This window comes from Carassius carassius, chromosome 21 (assembly GCF_963082965.1).
Source record: "Carassius carassius chromosome 21, fCarCar2.1, whole genome shotgun sequence".
NCBI classification, from domain to species: Eukaryota; Metazoa; Chordata; class Actinopteri; order Cypriniformes; family Cyprinidae; genus Carassius; species Carassius carassius.
Window position 1 is genome coordinate 23,395,557 of NC_081775.1, and position 22,569 is coordinate 23,418,125.

The window sequence follows — 22,569 nt, forward strand, 5'->3', positions numbered from 1 at the left end:
TCCTCGCTGACGTCACAGCGGATGGAATAATAGAACCAACGTCGCGACTCGCGCGAAACAATCTGTCGCGCTCTTCTGTTATGATATAAAGTGCACTTTGGAACACTTCCTCGCGACAGCGCTACACGCACGGAATGTCCCGCGGAAGCGCAGGCGAACAACAGGTGGATTCAGAGGCCAATCCAGACCTGGAAGTAGCCATACTTCTGTGTCTCTCCGCCCCTGTGAGTAACCATAGCAAAGACACCGTAAAATCCAGCGTACCGGAAAGAAGATGAATAACACGCTCGCGATATGGATCATTTCAGCGGTGACGCGACGTTGGGAGCACTACGAACAAGATTGACCACTCACACAGTTTATTCGGAGTTATGTCACTTTACATCTGAAATTGTCTTCTGATACACATAGGCTGTTTTATTTCTGACTCAAGAGAGTGTTTGTAGACTTTTGGAGTCATCATGCCTGTCAGTAACGGATCGATGATGGATTTGCCCTCGGAATATGTGAAAGTAAAGGCGCACTACGGAGGGTGAGTGTTGTAAACTTTTACAGGGTTAATGTTCTAAAGCTGGCCTGCTTGTGTTGTGGCGTCAAAGGTCGGAATATGCCAAGCGTTTGGCAGTTTAATGTAAGCACAACATGTTTGCAAACGCAGTTCACTCCCACGCTTGACAAACTTTGACATTCCTTGAATGTTTTATTACTTTTCATCGTAAAATCGTTTTTAAACAGCATATTTTGTGTTTTAAAGACGTTGTAAGCTGAGGCATTTTACAACAATGCTGTTTACAATATCAGACAGGTCGTAAAACATCCAGACAATAGTAAGAAATGAGCAAATAGACTATTATTTTTTCAATTTAAATGTTTTAACATATTCTTAATCTTTTAAATATGAAATGTTGCAAATGATTTTTAGGTGCACTTAGTTATGATCATTTAAAAGTTTTACAAATAAAGAAATATATATAAACATTAAAAGTAGCCTATGAAAGCTTTGATGGGTGCCACCATATTGATACCATATGATATAGCCATGCCATGCAACTGACCAAGTTACTGGTGTGTTTTGACCAGCTAAAAAAAAACACAACTTACTGAATATTTTTGTGGGCTGAAGGTTGTGCTCTTATTGCCACTTATTGCTCAACACATATCTCTTGTCCTGTTATACATAATATGCTGTTGCATACTTCTTTGAAGAAGTTAATTTTTATTAGTATTATAAAAGGCAAGTTTCATACAATAATTGAGTGTTCTTTAGCAAATAATAAAGTGCTAGTTAGCAAATAATTCATACAAAAATAATCTCCTAGATCATTAATAAAAATACCAAAAATGCCACACATGACTTGAATTGATTGGGCTGGTTTTGACCCCCACTTTGGCTTCTGACATTATAATTTTTTTTTAAACAACAGTGATTTGTTTCCTTCTTGATCATCCTCCATTGGCTTTATATACATTAATTTATAACTAGGCTTTATATTTTGTTTAGACATTCTTAGCTAAAAGTGAACATGTTGTAAGTGGTCAGCAAAGTGTGAGATAACACAAACACGCACAGTCTGCATACATCACTGTGAATCATTGTTATTAATCACATCCTCTCTCAAAGATGAACAGTTTCAGTACAACAGCGGGAGATATCGCCCACCCTTTAGTCAACAATGTGAATGATACAGATTCATTTCGAAACCTCAGTGTTTAAGTCATAATAGCATTCTTAAAGGGAAAGTTCCACTAAAATAAAGTTGTCTTGATTTAGAAACCCTCATGCTGTTCCAAAACTGTGTGATTTTCCTTCTGCTGCTGAACACAAAAGAAGATATTTCAAAGAATGTTGGTAACCAAAGAGTTGCTAGTAGCCATTAGAAAAAAATACAGTGGAAGTCAATGGCTACCAGCAGCAATGGTTTGCTTACCAACTTTCTTTTGTGTTCAACAGGCGAAAGAAATTCATACAGGTTTAAATAACTTGAGGGTAAGTAAATGATTACTTTTTTTAACTGAAGTCTTTTTTTTTTAATATGAACTACCCCTTTAATTTACTCAAAAAATTCCTTGACCTAAAAATATAAATTCTGTCATTTACTCATTCATTTCTTTTGGTAAACTATCCCTTTAACCCTTATCTCGGTGACAACTTAACGCTATGAATTAGACTAGAGAGTACCAATCAGATTTGGCTGTATATGTAATATTTATGTTGTTTTATGTGAGGAAAAATGAAATCAGCTTTGCATGATTGGATTTTACTCTCTTTGTTTGAAATATAGTATTTAACTTTGTGACTTATTTGGGTAGTCAAATAATGAGGAACAATGATAAAAAAAAAAGTAAAAAAAAAATTATATAAGCATTCGGTAAATAAATGCATAAGAGAATGCACCGTAACTCATTTTTGGACATAAATGTGCTTTATAAATGATGTCCTGCTGGCTCGTGGGTGGAGATCTAGTAGACCTTTGATTCAAAAGCACAATAACCTGATGGCGTGCCAGTGAACCTGCTATAGGAAGTGAAGAGTTCCTCTGTGTCTGTGGAAGTGTGAATTCCTCTCTTACATGAGTGTGTAAAGAGCTCTCCGAATTTGGGTCAGGCTTTTCGGAGGGTTTTGAAAGCCTTGGTGATTTCCACTTCTAAAAATATTTTGGAAGAAGTTAACACCAGGCGGGACAGAAATCTTGGTGTCTGGCTGACAACCTGAGCCAGGCAGTTGCCTAGCAACAAGTTATAAGCCTCAATAATGGCTTTTTTTCCCCCACAGATTCCAGGCACTATTTATTCGAGCACAGGCCTCTAGGTTTCAGTCCAATAGGTTTCATTGTTGAGCAATCAAGAAAGAGATTAGACTGTTTTAAATAGCTCATCTCAGAGGGGGGAATTGCTGGATCCTCGACATTGTTGACCCTGTTAGTCACCTGAACGGTCACGTTTTGTAGCTTTGTACATTTTGAATAGGCAGAAGTTTGTCATGCTGGTAGAAAGTGCTTTAAGCTGTTTTACCATGCATGCATAAAATGTCCCTGTTACCTGACAGATGCTGAAATTGGTGTGTCATTGACAGCCCTAGGCGATGCAAGCAGCTCAGAAGTGTCAGGGGAGAGGCCAGTCAGAGACGCTTTCTGCTTGTCAATCATTTTACAAGTTTAGGGAATTTTTCAGTGGCCTTGTTTTTTAGAGCAAACAATAAAACACTGTTCAAGATTTGGGGTCGATAAGATGTTTTTGAAAGAAGTCTTTTATGTTCAACATTATTTATCATTTTTATGATCAAAACTACAGTAAAAACTTATATTGTGAAATATAAAATAAATATGTTTTCTTTTTTTAGTATAATTTAATATGTAATTTATTCCTGTGATGACAAAGCTGAATTTCCTGCATCATTACTCCAGTCTTCAGTGTGACATGATTCTTCAGAAATCATTCTAATATGCTGATTTGATGCTCAAGAAACACTTCTTATTGTCTGTCTTAAAAACAGTTTTAATGCATGATATTTTTGTGTAAACCGCAGTCATTTTTCTTTTAGGATTCTTTGAAGGGAAAGTAGAAATGAACAGCATTTATTACATTGTAAATATCTTTACTGTCACATTTGCTGCATCTTTGCTGAATTAACACATTTGTCTTCAAAAACTAAATTATGATTTTGCTAAATTATAATGGTTCATTCACATAATTAACCATAAACAAACCATCGGTTTAATATCTCGGCAATACACTGAATCATTAAGTTTGAACAATGACAGAAAAATTGTGTAAACACACTTCACTGAACCATCAGCAGCTTGTCGTGCCAAGAGAGAATTGAACTTGGAAAGTGTTTCTTATTTCCATTTCCACTGCTGGACTTTAGTCCAGGACCCGGGAGGTTTAGAGAGATTTGATTTGCTATAGCAACCACACAGACAGCACTGTAGATAATACTCACTGGTCATAAATCACAAGCATAAGGTGAAACCACAGGTGAAACTTTATAATGTTAACACCGTTCTCATCTTACCAGTGACATTATACATTTTTTTTGTGTGTGTAATGCATGAATGTGAGACTTCTGAGAACAAAACAATGAGTGTGTATAGGTCTTAAATTCTCTGAATTCTATGTTTGTATTCTAAACTTTCAGTGCTAAGTTTAGAACACAGTAACATAGAACAGACTTAACATCCTCCTAAGCCTTTCTCTTCATGCAAATCTTGTCTGTGTGAGTTGGAATATTCTGTATATCCAGTGGTGAACCTAATGACACTGTTCCCTGTAGACAGGGCGTTGTTTAATTTCACTGAGCTCAATCTCTCGTGTGGGCTTTCTCAGGGTCTAGTTGTACTATTTCAGGTGGGTTTTATGGCTGAGTCGGTTAAGTCCATCAGAAAGGAGCAGGGTGTTTTCATGATGATTCATCCTGTGCATATGAGCCACAGCTGTTACCCAAAACTGTACTGCTCATCCAACATTTTTTATGAAAAAAAAAGAGTCAGGCCACACGTTATGTAGTGTCTATTTACTATGTTACTGAAGATTTAGTTCTAAAGCATCTAGCCTCTGTTATTTTTAAGGGATTTTTGACGCAGTCTTTTTGTTACAGTTTAATTTTAGAATTAAACAATAATTATTAGTTTTAGAAAAAAAGTCTGTTTTGCTCATCGAGGCTTCAATATATTTGTTCAACCATATATAAAATATAATATAAAATATCTGTGGAAGAAAAAAAATTCCATATGTCTTTGAAACAAAAAAAAGCCTGTCGAATAGCACTAACCTAAAAAATAATGCATTGCTTGAATTTTAATGCCTTGTATTTCCAGGGCTTGCATTTTTAGGTCCTAACATTTTACATAGTTGTTTATTTAAGCTGTGAATATTTCAGGTCAAAAGATTTCACACGCATTTTCATAATTAAAAATTCTATAATTCATACTCGCCTTCCAGAATTTACTTAATATAATCAGTGTATATATTATTTATAATATTCAACAGGCAAATTTCGATCCATTCAATTTCACTTTCCAAATTGGCTTCCACAAATTCAGTGGTCAAAATTCAAGCTGCAGGAGTACCAGTGGAGGAACGATGCATGATCTGCATTTGCTTTCAGACGCTCAAGCGGGTGTTGATGAAGACCAAAGCAACAAGTGGATCAAGTCATTCATTCACAAAAACTGATCTGCAGAAATGGAGCAAGCGCTAAGTAGAAGTTTTGATTATCGGGGCCAGTATAAACATGTGGAAAAGCTGATTGTGTGTATGTTTAATCAAAGTTCTTTTTAAGACAAGTCATGTCACTGGGCGGCCATCTTTGAAACGCCACTCTGGCATGTAAGTGCAACTCCTATCTCTTTGAATGGGGAAACATCAAATTCACCAAGCTTATGATTAAATTTCATATTTGAAATCACCAAAGAAAACTGACAACAACGGTGTCATAAGTGTTGTTACTTTTGCTCAAATAGCGTTAAAAAGCATATTATTCAGGCTAGATCAGTCCTAAGAGCACTGCCTGTTTCTCTAGCAACTGGGACTTATAACGGCAGCTGCAGTGATGCGCTGACTTTACCGATTAGCAGTTGGCTCTTTCATTCAGAAGGCGGGGCTTCCTGCGATTGAGTGGCCATATTGAGCATTGCATTTTTTCCCATTCAAAACTATACGAGTGACATTTTACATTTATTTACATTTAGCAAATGCTTTTATCCAAAGAGACTTACAGTGCATGCAGGCTATACATTTATTATTATTTTTTTACCAGTATGTGTGTTTCCTGTGAATCGAACCCATGACCTTTTGCACTGCTAATGCTATGCTCTGTGGTGGGAGAGAGCACGTTCACTGTGGTGGGAGATTCACTCCCCCCACCTACAATCCCTGCTGGCACGAGACTCAAATCCGCAAACTATGAGTTACAAGTCCGACTCTCTAATCATTAGGCCAATATAATGCTATTTTACCCAACGTTGAAGTACAGAACTAACATTACATAATATTGAAGACATGTATTGCTTTCGGTTGCTTAGTTTCCATAACTTTACATTATGGCTGTGTTGTAATACTGGGGTTCCCGTCATATGTCACACTCCAGGATTCCTCAACAAGGCGTAACCAAACCTCAGTGAACTAATAGTCAGTGATATACGATCTCTGATCTCAGAAAACACTTCAGGGTCAAGTGTTTAAGTTGCGACTGTTATGGCGGACCAAAAAGCCAAATGCATGTGTGATGACTGTGATCATTACCAAATCTAGAATTATGATTAACCTCTATTTATCACCTCCGCTCCTCTTTTATTCAGTGCAAATAACAATATTGCCACACTTACGCTTTTTCTGTCTGTCTCATCTATTTCAGAACCACCCCTCTCTGCTTTAATATGGAGTGAGAAATGAACACCTCTGAAATGACTTTAACTGTTGGCATCCTCAGGGATGGTTAGATGATCAGAAATGTTTCACATGGCTTGCTCTGGAATTTAATTCCCAAACGGGAGCGGCTCCAGGGACCCCTAACATTTATCAGTTGATCAGGCCTTAGAGAGCCGTGCCTTTGGAGATCCTTTCACCCCTGGCTTCAGTGCCAGCCAGTCATGTGGGGGATGAGGATGGTGGGGAACGGATGGAGCCATAAGGGCAGGGTGGCAGATGATGGACTCGTGATGAAGGTTCCCCCGCTGAGGGGCAAGCTGCTTCAGAGCTCATCTTAGCCGAAAGCACACACACAGTATATCTGACTTGTCATACAGTCATACATTACATTTTCCATCTACACAGGAACTGAGGGAGGTCTGTAGACTGATTGTAAAACAGTAATTTCTTTAAAAAAAATATTGTAAAATGATTATTGAGTATTCACTGGTTTATATAAATTTTTTTCTTTAGCTTTTTTGTTTCTTTAGCTTTTCATTAAAAAAACATTGCAGTTGAACCAAGCTCTTTGTATGATTACATAAATAACAGCTGTAATGTTAATTTATGATTTTCACAGTACTAACAGTACTAACTGAACTCAACTAAGATTCTAAAATTATAATAGAAGAAGAATATAATTTAAGTATGCAGTTTAATAAAATATTGCACACTTGAACACAGTTTAAGATATTTTAGATTTAGTCCGAGAGCTCTCAGTCCCTCCACTGAAGCTGTGTGTACGGTATACTGTCCATGTCCAGAAAGGTAAGAAAAACATCATCAAAGTAGTCCATGTGACATCAGAGTGTCAGTTAGAATTTTTTGAAGCATCGAAAATACATTTTGGTCCAAAAATAGCAAAAACGACGACTTTATTCAGCATTGTCTTCTCTTCCGTGTCTGTTGTGTGAGAGGGTTCAAAACAAAGCAGCATGAATATCCGGTTCGCGAACGAATGATTCAGTTCACCAAATCGAACTGAATCGTTTTAAACGGTTCGCATCTCTAATACGCATTAATCAACAAATGACTTAAGCTGTTAACTTTTTTAATGTGGCTAACACTTCCTCTGAGTTCAAACAAACCAATATCCCGGAGTAATTCATTTACTCAAACAGTACACTGACTGAAGTGAACGAGTCAGTCTATTGTTCGCTATTTGGCTCGGCTCTATCTTTAGTTCTCTCTTCACAGCAGTTCAGTCAGTGTACTGTTTGAGTGCATGCATTACTCCGGGATATTGGTTTGTTTGAACTCAGAGGGAGTGTCAGCCACATTAAAAAAGTTAACAGCTTAAGTCATTTGTTGATTAATGCGTATTAGAGATGCGAACCGTTTAAAACGATTCAGTTCAGAACCGGATATCCAGACCGCTTTTTTTTTAACTCTCTCACACAACAGACACGGAAGAGAAGACAATGCTGAATAAAGTCGTCGTTTTTGCTATTTTTGGACAAAAATGTATTTTCGATGCTTCAAAAAATTCTAACTGACCCTCTGATGTCACATGGACTACTTTGATGATGTTTTTCTTACCTTTCTGGACATGGACAGTATACCGTACACACAGCTTCAATGGAGGGACTGAGAGCTCTCGGACTAAATCTAAAATATCTTAAACTGTGTTCCGAAGATAAACGGAGGTCTTACGGGTTTGGAACAACATGAGGGTAAGTTATTAATTACATCATTTTGCTATCTTGGTGAACTAACCCTTTAAGGGCTTATATTCACCAGTTTTTACTATTTTGAAAATATGACGTTTTCTATAGCTTTTTATTTTTTTATTTTTTATTTTTTAATGTATTCTTTAAAATATCTGTATGCTTGAAAACCATTATATATTTAGATGGTTTGTTTGAGTGTAAAACCATCTCTCTGTAATACAGTATGTCAATGAATCCAGGACATGACAAAGGTTGTAAACTGAGAAACTAGGTCAGTAATGGTTTATCCTGATGTAATAATGTCTGTTAATTTTTTGAATGAAAGTTCTGATACAGTGTTATTATGGATGCACAATATACTGGAATATTGCTCCATATAATCCATTACAAAATGGCATGGAAATACCATGACAATATTTAATGTATATATAACATGGTACTGAATGATTCCAGGATCGAGGTAATACTTAGAATTACTTGGGAAAACAGACATCAAGCCCCAAAGAATGATATGATTATGCTAAATGCACACATAAACACATTATTCCTGATGCCCAAGAAGGCACTTTGAGGTCAGCGATGACTTAATCATATCTTAGTAATATGTTGCACTTCTGTAGTCTGAACTAAACTGATCATGTTTTCTTGTACTTGGCTCATTCCTGTATGCAGTGTGTGAAAGTGGGGCAGGGACCAGACTAGGCAGCTGTGTGCTAGAGGTTTGAAAGAAAAGTCTCTTGTGTATCCAGACAGATGTGGCTTGTTTGGCTGTGTTTGGGCCGTTTCAGGCTAGTGTTGCAAATTAAAGCTACAGAGGACATTTAGAATAAGAGATGCACAATTTGTGAAGTGATGCTGGGCAGTTTAGATGGTAATATGTACCATATATATTTAAAATTAAATTAAATTAAATTTATGCATTTAGCAGACGCTTTTATCCAAAGCGATTAACAGTGCATTCAGGGTATCAATTTGTACCCTTCATGTGTTCCCGGGGAATCGAATCCCCAACCTTGTGCTTGATAGCACAATGCTCTACCAATTGAGCTACAGGAACACATATTTACAGATAATATGTCATTTCAGTAATTTTATCATCTGCTTTTGTCATTCTTTTGTTTAGTTTTTCAGTATTCCTTTATTTTCATTTTATTTAGCTTTGATTCATTTTTACTTATGTTTTAGCTGTAGTAGTTTTAGTATTTAGTATTGATTTATTTTAGTTATAGCTGCCAGTGCAACATTCCTAGTTTTCATTTTAGTTGTTATTTTATGTCAGCTTTATTTCAATTAGCAAAAATGATTAACCAGGTTGGTTTTATAAAAAATAAAAAAAACTGCTTCAGGTATGGTAGGGATGTGCAAAACTTAATATTTTCCAAATCGGTTCAACAAACAAACAAACAAAAAAAGAAAGTCTAAAAATCTAGTTCATTTGACTAATTGACTAGTAAATTGTTGGTCACGTTGTAGAATTGTGCCGTTTTAATAGAGAAGTCCAGTTTTAGGCGGTGGACTTCTACATTGTAAAAGATTGAGTCTTGTATTATTATACACTCCATTAAACAGAATTTTAACAGACTTGAATTGTTCTCCGATCTGTATGAAGGTGCTTTCTGTATTAAGTGTTCTTGTTTTTTTGTAGGGACATGCTGATCTCTGACTTGGATTTGGCCATGACATACACAGAGGTGTGTGAGGAAGTGAGAACGATGTGTGGGGTCCGAAAGGAGATGCCAATAACACTCAAGTGGATTGACGATGAAGGTGTGTATGACCTTTAAACTTTGGCTGAGGTGACGTCAGCAGAATAGGAAAGTATATTAAGAAGAAGTCAAGATAGTATAGTTTTATTAAAGATTTCAAAGTTTGGAATAATGCACCAAATGAATCGTTCACAATAAGACCAGGAACATGCATAAAAAAAAAGATGAATTTTGATTTCATTTTAACTTTAGATCTCAAGGGCTGTGCCTGTGAGTTAAGTCACTTTTGATATAAACATTAACTAAATCAGACACTTAACTTAAGTTAAGACACTTAAGTTTTGATACTAGAGAACCCTAAATAAAATGATTTTCTTAAAATAAATCCCTACATAAAATATAAAGAATTTACATATATATGATTTTATATTTATATTTAGGATTCATATTTAAATGTAATAAATAGTAATGATTTATATTTTATTGTTGTTATTGTAAACTAAAGCTAAACCTACTAATTATATAATTATAAAATACATTTTCTTTAGTTGAAATAAATATTAGATAAAAAGTAAGATGAAACAAAGACATTATGCCTTTTTGAGCTACTCAAATAAAATAAATCTAAGAAATGCTAAAATTACTAAGAGTAAAACAGAAAAAAAATATTAAATATTAAAACCAAACTAATAAAAAAAAACTTAAATAAAACAATAAATATTTAAACTAAAAAACAATTCAAAATACTAATAAATACTATAGTATATAAAAAAAATAAATAAAAAATAAATACCCTGTCCCGAGTCCCTGTTTGAATACCCCTGAGTCATGAAAACTAGAAATATTGTGTATATTTTTAATGTAGAAAAAAAAAAAAACACTTTTAGAGATTTACTTCACCAGAAGCAATATTGCCATCTATTGCTTCTTAATATTTTAGTGATTTTTTCATGTTCCCATTTTCTTTGTTGTCTCGTTTTTAAGGGGACCCATGTACCATCTCATCCCAGATGGAGCTGGAGGAAGCATTCCGGATTTACAACCGGAACCGGTGCTCCGGACTCCTTCTGCATGGTACTTACTAACTCAAAACATCTGAAATAACATCTATTTTCCCCTCATTTATTCAATTTTCAGTTGTTCTAGTAGCAGAATTACTCTATTTGTATTTTTATTCATTTATTTATAAAGAACTGAATGCAGAATCAAACCACACAGCAGAAATCCACCAAACCACTCAAAATATAATGTGTACGCTACACGACTAAAGCACTAAATACAAATCAGTCTTCTTCAGAAAATGTAATATTTGCAATTTAGCATATTTGCTGGCCCCATGTCTATGAATAGATGAAACCACTGGACTGAGTCACACTCTTTTCTCTTTGTCTTTCTTTCTTTGTCTAGTATTCCCAAGCATTCCTGAAAAGCCTGGTATGCCGTGCCCAGGAGAGGACAGTAAGTCAAAAATCTTGCCAACCATTTTCAGCCTTATTCGTGTGCACCTTAATGCTGATCTTCTTTAAAGTGGCCATTCTCTCTTCTACAGTCACTCAATACAGGAAACAGATTTAAAACTATCTCTTTCAAGTCTATCTCAGGAATAGTTTTGGTCAAGCATTTACTTTTTCCCCCCCCTTTGCCTTTTTGACAGCCCACTGAACACAATGAGGGTCCAAACCTCTATTAATTTATGACTTTGTGTTTCTAACAGAATAGTTATCTGAAACGTTTACTCACCCTGATGTCGTTCCAAAATATGTGTTTGAAATGATACGAGGAAGAGTAAATAATGACGTAATTGTTATTTTTAGGTGTAAGATTTTTTTTTAATGTAATGTAAGATTTTATGGTGGAAAACATGGTATCTCTTACTGGGAGCGTATAGCACTCTGGTAACTGCACAGTAATTCTGTGTTAATGTGCACTTTTACTGCCCTGACGGCCATATGGGGGTTAGTCCTGACTCAGCAGTTTATGTACACGGTACGGCCACCCCTTTTTGAAAGCATTATGAATTCACGATCATCCACGCCTATGACACGGTCATGATAGATGTCGTCTGTGTCATTTGTGTGTATGTGTGAGAGTTGTGTGTTGCTGTGTCCTAGCGTTAGTGCAAAATGTTATTTTATGTGTCAAAGAGGAATGCTGCATATCAGTGTGTGTGTGCCTTTTTGCTTTGCATTTCATACAGATAAGAAAGTACCTTGCATTTCTGTTCTTTGTCTGAATGAGGTCTTCAATATGGTTTGAATGTAATCTTGTGTATTCCATACATGAGAAGTGTTGGTCTGACCGGCTTTGATTGCTGTTCTCTAGGTACGTAATGACTTGTGACAGGCTGTTAACTTTTCTGTCAGCGTTTGTTTCTGTTCTGGCCCACTTTTTCTCTCCTTGTCAGCAGTTTGTGCCACATTTGTTGTTGTTGGGTGTTTTCTCAGAGGAGGCAATGCCTCCTCATAAAATGTGGATGAGAAGATTATTGACAGTATAAATAAAACAAATATATTACGAGATCAAACAGTTCAAGGAAAAAATAAAACCTGAAATGACAATTAATCGGAATAAAACCACAATCTTGACATGGTTTAGTGTGGTTGTGAAGTCTCTTAGGCTGTGTTTTGGGGAAGTCGTGGCCTAGTCGTTGGAGAGTTTGACTCCTAACCCTAGGGTTGTGGGTTTGAGTCTCGGGCTGGCAATACCATGACTTAGGTGCCCTTGAGCAAGGCACCAAACCCCCAACTGCTCCCCGGGCGCCGCAGCATAAATGGCTGCCCACTGCTCCGGGTGTGTTTTCATGGTTTGTGTGTGTTCACCACTGTGTGTGTGCACTTTGGATGGGTTAAATGCAGAGCACGAATTCTGAGTATGGGTCTCCATACTTGGCTGAATGTCACGTCACTTTTAATTAAATGCACTGTGTGTTTCAGAGTGAAGCATGGCACTGCGTTCTTTTACACACGAGCAGCTCATGATCTGGTGTTTTCAGTGTGTCAGAGCGGCTCGGGTCTCAGTAAATGCTGCTACATGTAAACTCATCTCTGCATGTGCTCTGAGTTTGGTTTGTATGTAATGTGCATTTGGGAATGTATCACATGCTAACCATCTTCCCAAACTTGTAATGAGAAGCGCTTACAAACTGGATGTTGTCAGCAAATACAAAGCTTTAAAGGATTAGTTCACTTCCAGAATGAAAATGTTGGCATCATTTACTCATCCCCCACTTGTTCCAAACAGTTTCTTCTGCTGGACACAAAAGATTATATTTTGATGAGTTAATGAGCACCATTGACTTCCATAGTATTTTTTTTCCTACTGAAGTAAATGGTGCTCATCAGTCATCAACTGTTCTGATACCAACATCTTTGTTGTGTTCAACAGAAGAAAGGTTTGGAACAAGGGGAGGGTGAGTAAATGATGAAAGAATTTTAATTCTGGAAATGAAGGCAGCCATAAATATTGCATTTATGTTAATTAATATGTTTATATTGTTTTATAATCATATAATGATCCTTTTAATGCATTTTTTAAAGTGCCAAGTGGCGATTAGACTTTTCCCCTATATTGAGATATTATTTAAAATGATGATCTCATGATGAGCTGGATTTTAGACGCCTCTTAGGTTGGTTATATTAAAGATGCAACTCCATTCCTGCCACCATCAGTATCTTTGTGATATTTACTTTTTTTTTTCATTTACTAAAATAAAGTGGGTTTTAATAATATTGTCCCATAGCAGTTAGTAGTAACAAATAAAAATTATACTTTTCTGTATTTGTATAGATATTATTTTTGAAACAGTACATTGGAAAAAAAAATACATCAACTCAATGCCTTGGTTTAAATAAAGAGTGTGATAATTTATACATACAAAATGTTTTAGTATTGGTTGCTTGTTGATGATGTAAGGTGTTTAACACAGATACGACGTAAACAAAATTGAACATGAATTTATTAGACAAAAACCCGTGAAGGGACTCTGCCCCCTCGTTTCAGACATCCAGCACACACCACTGATGCGTGATGGAGCGGTGCTGAACAGGGACTGTGTGATTTGACAGTGTAAAGACCTCAGGTTCAGCTGCCTACTGTTGTGTGGAATTGGTCTGGGCTTTTACCATGCAAGGTTAGTTATTCACTTTGTGCATGAAAGCTCAGTGTCCTGGAGCTGCTCTGGTACAGTGTTGTAGGGACAAAGAATTATAACCTTTTATTCAGATATAATCTGCTTCACTGATCATGGCTGCTTTTTACCCAGACTTTTTCCACAGAATCCTTTTAAAGCCTTTTTAAGGCTTGTGACTAGGCATTTAAATTGCATTTACATTTATGCATTTAGCAGACGCTTTTATCCAAAGCGACTTACATTTTTACAGTATGTGTGTTCCCTGGGAATTGAACCCACAACCTTTTGCACTGCTTACGCAATACTCTACCACTAGGCCACGGCAACACACACATTTTATAAATTACATAAAAGCAAAGCAAGTGTATGACTTATGCTTCTTTTGCTTACAACTTTCGAAGCCATTTAATAACTTTGTATAGGGCACAGTGATAAAATGGTTCAGAAACTTAAATTTTGTCATTGTTTTCTCACTCATGTTGTTTCATTTTTTTTGGACCCCTTTGACTTTAATTGTATGGACAAAAATTGAATTACATTATTGTAATTTTTGGGTGAACTATTGTTTTAAAGTCACAATAATATGCTGGTGCTGGTGATTTTTGACATGGCTAAGAGTCAGTGTAAGGAAGACATATCTTCAGATAACTTCGCTCAGTTTCTCGGCAGAGGTGTGTAGGAGGGGTCTCTTTCAGTCTATAAATCACTGCACATTTTTTCACCCCCCCCCACCCACACACATTTTTTATTTATTAAATAAGTTGTAATTTTCACACCACGGTTATTGTGGCCAAAGGATTTCCCGATATCGATATTTGACGATATCTATTGAAACCTTGAGAAACCATCCAAATTAATTTTTACTTTAATTAGTTTTTCTTTTTACCCAATGAATATAAGGATACTGATAAACACAAGGCACATGCATTTCACTTCTTCTGCTCCTTCAGGTCACAGCTGACCTGAGACACTGGCTTTTTTTTAAGCTTCCTATGAAATAACAAGAGAGAAAATACTGTCAAGTTCAACAGTATGATGAATAAATACAAACATCAAACTGACACTTTAACCTGTTAACTTGTGTACCTGTTTCTTAATCTCTTTAACCTATAGTTGCACCGGCATCAATGAAGTCATGCAGTTAACGTGCTTCTAATTCAGTAATAATGTGAATCTGCATGGCACTGCGACCAACTTAACATTTTACAGAGTTTAATGCAGCAATGTGGTCGCTCTGTTTTTGTAGATTTGTTTCAATCATGTAATAGATTCGATTTTTTTTTTTTAGTACAGTTGGATAGTTAAGTAATGAGTAACCGCAGGAAACAAAGTGGGTGAGAGAGAGGGGGCAGGATCGGGATCGGGAAAGGTCCACAAACCGGGTTTTGAATTTGGGACGCCCGTAACACAACGGTGCTATATGTATGTCAGCACACTGCCCACAAAGGCTTTCGGCGTTGACATTTCATTTTTAAATGAATATGTAATTTGCCATTTTCTGAAGAAAGCGTTTGTTTGTGGAGTGGTTGCTTACAGACTCAAATGAAGAGAACCAACTTAAAATCCTCCATAATGTGTTGTCACTCAGATCCTTTTTTTACTGTAAATTCAGTTTTTGCCTTCTTATCGTTCACCACGCAACTGACATGAAAACATAAAAGCAGGCCTTTCAGGGCAAATTGAGGTATCATTTATAGCCGTGCACAGTAAATGGCAAAATGTAGTACTTTAGAGTTTGTTCAAATAACCACTAATTAGCAAACAGTCCCTGCTTTTATCAGACACTCCATCCCCCCGTACTCCTCATTCACCAAACACTAAGCTCTTTCACCATCCACGCCGACGTGGCTCCGTTCCAGTAACCCTCCCCCTCCATGCCGTATTTTCCACAAAGCCCCTCAGCTGTTTGCCACCGGCTCTCTGGGGACCCAGCTACACCCTGACGAAAGGATGGGAGAGAGAGAGAGAAAGTGAACAGGGCGAGAGAGAGAAATAATAGAGAGGAGAGGCGAAGAGTGCAGAGCAGAACCAGGGACCGTAGCAAAACATCCGTCTGTGTTGCAGGAACTCCCTCCTTTTGTCTGTGCTGCCCATCTCAATTAAGGCTTCCAGCAGAACTGCCTGCTCCTGTAGAAACATCCCTCCCTCCCTCCCTCCATCCATCTATCCATCCATCGAGGACGCAGCCTACACAAGGACAGCCAGCTGTAACGACTGCACGCAGGGAGCGACAGAACAGCAGGGAGGGGGAGAAATAATTAAATAAGTCACAAGGAAGAGGAGAGATTGAGCGAACAGAGGAGACTGCGAGGGAGGAGGGGATGTAGCCGGTGCATCGTTGGAGGCTGCCAGGGGAAATGTGCTGAAACGAGCAGAAAACAGGAAGATACCGGTGAGCACCACAACATCGAGATCTCTTCCATCTGTTGTCCACCCCATCTCGCCGCCACTGTCTTTGTGTGCGGATGTGATTGATATTGAGCTAGCTTGACCGAGTGTGTCCAGCCCTTGTGCATGCATGCGTGTTTGATGCATTCTGTTTATTTTCATCACACCTGCAGTGATTTGATGGCCCGTCTTCCATGCCAGGCTCTGGTTTGAACCCGTTTGGCAAGTGTGGCAGCGTTGCGTGCGGGTGTATTAGTGTGCGATTTGCCTACCTGGCATGTTTTAGTCAGAGTTCCAGAGAGCGGCTAGCATCCTTTCATTTAGCTCTCAAACACACAAAGGAAGACACACGCTCCCTTCTTCTTGGACCCGATGCATCCTAAGAAGGCTGACGGTATGTGAGCGTATCATCTCAAGGTCTCAGGTGTTGGTGTGCATATTTTCTTTTCAGATGTGTTACTGATGTGTTTGTGGCCACTAATGAACAGAAATGTGCAGTTTTGACTGCCCACTCTAACGGGTGGTAGTTATTTGATTATGAACGCTTTCAGCCTCGTTTTCCGAACTGGGTGGTTAAAATAGATGCTCATGCATTATTTAAGTCTGACTGACATAATTAGCAAGATGTCAGTTATCCACCACCTCTTGTCCGTGATGCACCCAAACACGAGGCTCTGCATCCTTCCCACAAGGAGTCACATTCAAGACTCGCATTAGTTTGTTTCTGGGGAAATAACAAAGGGTAATTGTGCTCTGCTGGAACGCCAAGACCCTGATACTGTTGTTGTGTGACATTAGAATGGATTTTCTACCAGAAGTATACCAGCAGACACACCAGGGGTCGGGTTGAGCCTGCTATCAGATGCATGGTGGGTCCTTTTAAGATCTTTGGCTCATTGGTCACTGTTTGGTGTTTGGTTAGTCACTGATTTGTCCTTGGTGTTTCAGACCAATAAAGTAGCCAAAAGCAGTAGTTTTAGAGTCATTTGTGTGTTGAATGCTGCTCAATGTTGCTGTTTTTAGCTGCAGTGACTGTGTTGGGATGTCATATGAGCCACCTGTTCCAGTATTGATTGGCGATAAATCTAAATATGGCCACTGCAGCACACCAGCGTCTGCTCGGGAGAATGCTGATGATGTTATGTAAATACCTTCTAACAAATCTATGAATGGTTATTGATAAGTTTGGACTTTGTTTAGGGGATGGTGGTTCAGTTCTGAGAAGGATATTAACATTTGGTCAATTCAGATGCGAGGCTGTATCTTTAAGGCATTTGACTAATTATTATGCATGTAATAAATGCATGTGATTGGTTCTTTAAAAATTTATTGACTTCATATTCAGTTCTCCTTCACGTTGTACAATTAAAATTTGACTTTGTCTCATTAGCTAGTTGCCATGATATGTCATGGTTTTAAAATGAATTTTTGTCCTTTAACCAATAGGCAGTGGTCTTGAACAAGTCTCCTTAAACTCCTCCAGCCATTATCGCTGCTTTAACCAAGCTTCACCAGAAAGAACTTCATTCAATTTGCAGTTTTATCATCTATGTGGTCCACCAGATAGTAGCAAGTCAGCACTAACCAGCACAAGCCAGTCTTGAAATTCATGCTGGTTTTGTCAGCAGGGTGATGGATCCATCACCGATTTATGTTGTTCTTCACAATATTGTGAAGTCACTCTAGAGATCATTTACATGAAAGTCATTTCAATAGTGTAGGTGGATTCTGGCAGTAACAGGATGTGGGCGTGTCCAACAACTCCAAAAAAAAAGTTTCATTTTATGCAAATGATCCACAACGACCAATAGGAGCACAGATGCAGAGCTCACGTGATCCATCTCCTTTGAGACCGTGTAGGCAAGACGGAGGAGATCTTCATGTTACTGTGAGCGATTTCACAGTCATAAATGTTTTGTCTCAGCCCACATATAGCAATAAATAAAAAATGATGTGTGGAAAGCTGCATCAGAAACCGTGGGCATTCTGAAGTGAGCTCGATTCATGCATTGATCATCTTCACATGATGCATTATTCACTGCTCCAATTGATATTCCTATTGCAGCAAGCTGATTTACTGTTCAAATAAAATGACATAACTAATTTGTGTTCAGATTTTTAAAGGTTAGCTCAGTTTGGCAGTCCACTTGAAATCCGCCTACTAGCAACCAACAGTACAGTGACCTCCAGCGCTGATGTGGAATGGTTTCTTGCTCATATAACAAGCATTGAAAGAATGAATCCAAATGTCTGGTTCACTGTCATTGCTTCTGATGTATCACCAGTCACTGATAAGTCTAGGTAACAGTTCTCAGTTGAACTTTCTCCTCACTGCATTGGAGGTTTCTCACTTTGTTCTGCTCTGTTGCGCTTGTGTTTTGTGGCTATTTTAGGATTTAGGTGTAAGAAAGTGCTAGCTTGTTATGTTAGCTGTTGCCGGGTAAGGTCTATTGTCATGGTAATGGCTGTTATGAGGTAATAAATATGGTGGATCTTCTCAGGAAGACAGATTGCTGTAAAATGGAGAATGTAATGAAGTGTCATTATTTCTCTCCCACACTCGTCATTCTCTCCTGCTCATTAACTGACTTTCTGACTTCACCCTCCTCAGTGCTTTTTTCTTTCTCTTCCTCGTTCTATCTATCCATCAGCCCCCTCTAACTGTCTTACTAACTCCATCCATCCTTTTTCTGCTGCGTTTGACTGCCCTTTTTCTCCTCCGCTCGTGATCTTTCGTTTTTTTGCTCTTCCCTTCCTTCGCTGTTGGCCTTCTCTCTCTCCCACGCTGGTCACTCTCTTCCGTTCATTATCTGTGCTGCTGTTCTCTACTCCTCCTTTCCACTCCTCCAGCAGCCAGGTTAGATTTCATCAGATGTCCTCCACAGCGAGAAATCTTCTGTACTAAAACAACCACCCTGGAAATGTACACTGGATGTTCTTTATTCAGTCATTTCTTGTAGCTGTTCTTACAAATTCTAGTTGTGTTTTGAAATATGATTGTTTATTTCTTTAAATATGGCACTTTTAGAAATTGAAATTCACTTAAACACACTTTTTTTATTGGTCAGCTTATAATATCCAAGAGTGGGGCAATATTTATTATTTTATTTTTATTTTATTTTATTTTATTTACACTAAAAAAGAACTTGTAGGATTTATTTGTTAAAATCTTTATAAAAATCTGCACCACATTTTAAGTACATTTTATCAGTCATATTTATTATTTTATTTTATTGTATTTACACTGGAAAAAATAACTTTTGGGATTTACTTTAACATTTTAAGTAAATTTGATCAGAATCCTTTTTATTTTATTTTATTTGATTAATGTACAAATGCCATTTTCACCATTTCCTGGTGGTAGAAATGACATTTTAAACAGTTGTGAACAAAATGTCTTGCATAGGCTAATTTCATTGTTAGTGTTTTATTTGTCTTAAATAGAAACTATTCTTTATTTTTTTATTCTTTTTTAAAATTCATAATTTGACAAAATTGTAGCTTATTTAGAAATACAGTTTTTGGTTTGTTTATATTTACTTTTTTTGCTTAGATTATTTTAGTTTTAATTAATAATTAAATTAAATTATTAATTTATTAATTCATTTAAATTATTAATTTATTTAAAATCATTATTAGATTTTTTTATGTTCGATTTTTATAGTTTAAGACTGAAAATCTGTGTTTAAAAACAATTAAAAAAAACAATAAAATCTAATGGCCATTTTAAAAAGATGTAATGTGACCCATAATGTGTAATGTAATGTGAATGTATTCATTTTTATTTATTATTAGTTGTTAATAGTTGCTGTTAATGGTTGTTTTCTTATTAAAAGAATTTATAAAAAAGAAGAAAATGTTTATTAATAAAAATCATTGACCCCATATATGTTCCCATATATAGCGGAACCCTTATATACAAGATATAAACTTGTATGTTTGTTTCAACACCCAATGCCACTAGTTCTCAATCTGTTGATTCACATATTACTTTTTTCTATTTTTTGGTGTACATGGCGTTAAGATGATGATGTTCCAGCTATATTGAAGAAAAGACCTTCTTTAAAGATCAATATAAGACGGATAAGTGAAATCCCCCAGATCTACACATAAAATCACCACCAGAAGCAGCCACGATAAGAAAACGGTTTTATTTGAGTTTACGGAGTTCAGTCCCTCCGTCTCTCTCCGTCATGTGATTCTGCTCCTTCAATGTAGGACTGAAATGCCGCGTGTCCCGAGCCCTGAGCCTAGCAGCTCAGACACACGTCTTAAAATAGACATACAGACACGCATTCATCCTCTTAGCACTTCTCTTCCCGTATCCTCCTATCCTCTGCCTCTTTCTCTCCTCTCTCCCTCTTTTGTGGTCCAGAACAGTATTTCCCGGAGTCTTAAGTGGGTGCCAGTGCTTAGTGTTCTGTCCGCACAATGACTGGCCCAGACTTCTTATCTACAGTCACACAAGCCAGGGACTTCATTTCTCTGTGCTGTGTCTTCCGTTTGATACCATGTTATGATGCAGTAGTTATTCTTCCTAGTTACATTTCCTAGAACTTGCATCACAAGGAAGAATTTTATCTTCTTTTGACTTATACTTGTATCAAACATATGTAAATGTGCAAAAATTAATCACATATAAACAGTTTGTCAGACTTGCAAATAAATAGCTATAGAAACTGAATACTTGTTAATACTCTGTTTTGTAGATATCTTAATTTTGAAAGATTTCCCCCTGTGGCTGTAATGATTTGCCTTCACTGGTTTGTTTTGTGTTCAACAGCTCTCTAGAAATGGTTCTCATCCTTTATAAACCCATATTTTTGCATGCTGCCAGTCATGATGAGCCATTTTCACACAGCATCTCTATATCTGTTTAAGCTAAACCTTGAACTGTTGTTCATCTGTTGAAAAGGAGGAGAGTGCCTTCAGCTTGGTCTTAATGTTGTAATTTTGCTGGTCCCGCTAAAGGAAAACTCTTTAAATGGTTATTTTTATATATATAAATGCATAAAAGCTTGCTCTTCATTGGGACAGCGGCGGACTGGAGTAAAACTAAGAGCAGAGAATGTTAATTTTGTAAAGTCAGAAAGAAATTGTGTAGTGCAATTTCAGCGAGAATGATTCTGATTTTATTACATTCAGTCAAAATGTCGATTGATAATGAATAATGTATTGACCGTAAGCATGGGCGTTGCTAGGCCATTTTTAGGGGGCTATTTTAGGATTGACACCGTAGGTTGATGCAGTTGTAATTTTGCATTGTAAATTCCTTAATGAAATGTAAGAATTTGATATGAAAGATAATGCAAACCTTTTATTAGATTAGGAAAAAAAGCTCTTTCTTTAGTTAAAAAACACCTTGGGAATCAATTTATTATCTCAAATATGTTGATTTCAGTAAGTAAGAACTGATTATAGAAGTGCTAGTTTAAATTATGTAGATTTTCTCACACATCCAAGATTATCATCATTGCATTATCGTCAAATTGAATGGGTAATTTAAAAGAGGCCTAGAAATTCTCAAAGGTTTGGATCATTAAGATTTGTTATGTTTTTGAAATAAGTCTCTTATCCTTACTAAGGCTACATTTATTTGATCAAAAATACAATAAAAAAAGTAATATTGTGGAATATTATTTCAATTTATAATAACAGTTTTTTATGTGAATACATTTAAAAATGTAATTTATTCCTGTGATTCAAAGCTGATTTTTCAGTGTCATTGCTCCAGTCTACAGAGAAATCATTCTACCGGTAATATGCTGATTTGCTGCTCAAGAAACATTTCTGATTATCATATGGAAAACAGTTGCGCTTTATTAATTTTTTGATTTGTTTTGTGGAAACCATAATATATTACCATTTGAAAATACAATAAAAAAATAAAGTGTTGCTTTTATTCAACAAGGACAAATTAAATTGATCAAAAGTGACAGTAAAGACATTTAAAGTGTTACAAAATATTTTATTTCAAATAAATGCTGATTTCTTTGAAATATTATTTATGCTGAAAGTTATGAAATTTATGCTGAAAATTAAAATGTATTATGATTTACACAAAAATATAAATCAGAAAAATATGTTTAGTATTGATAATAAGAACTGTTATTAAACGATTTAGCACCAATAATCATAACAGAGCAGCAAATCAGCATATTATAATGGTTTCTGAAGGATCATGTGACACAGAAGACTGGAGTAATGATGCTGAAAATTCAGCTTTGATCACAGCTGTCAATTACAGTTTAACAGATATTCACATAGG

The 22,569-nt window shown here is 36.6% G+C and overlaps 1 protein-coding gene across 3 annotated transcripts in view; it reads left to right on the top strand.

Annotated features, from left to right (window-relative positions):
• The first annotated feature begins 28 nt into the window (after positions 1-28).
• Positions 29-22,569, top strand: part of prkcz (protein kinase C, zeta) — a 104,047-nt gene continuing 81,506 nt past the window's right edge. The window contains exons 1-4 of one of the 3 annotated variants that reach the window (XM_059503909.1): positions 29-532; positions 9,724-9,845; positions 10,769-10,858; positions 11,192-11,242. In XM_059503909.1, coding sequence (XP_059359892.1) covers positions 462-532; positions 9,724-9,845; positions 10,769-10,858; positions 11,192-11,242 — 334 coding nt within the window. In that variant the 5' untranslated portion in view covers positions 29-461. Of the gene's footprint in view, positions 533-9,723; positions 9,846-10,768; positions 10,859-11,191; positions 11,243-15,895; positions 16,306-16,494; positions 16,696-22,569 lie in introns of those variants that run through there. The other 2 variants (XM_059503912.1, XM_059503911.1) reach the window with 2 other exon arrangements.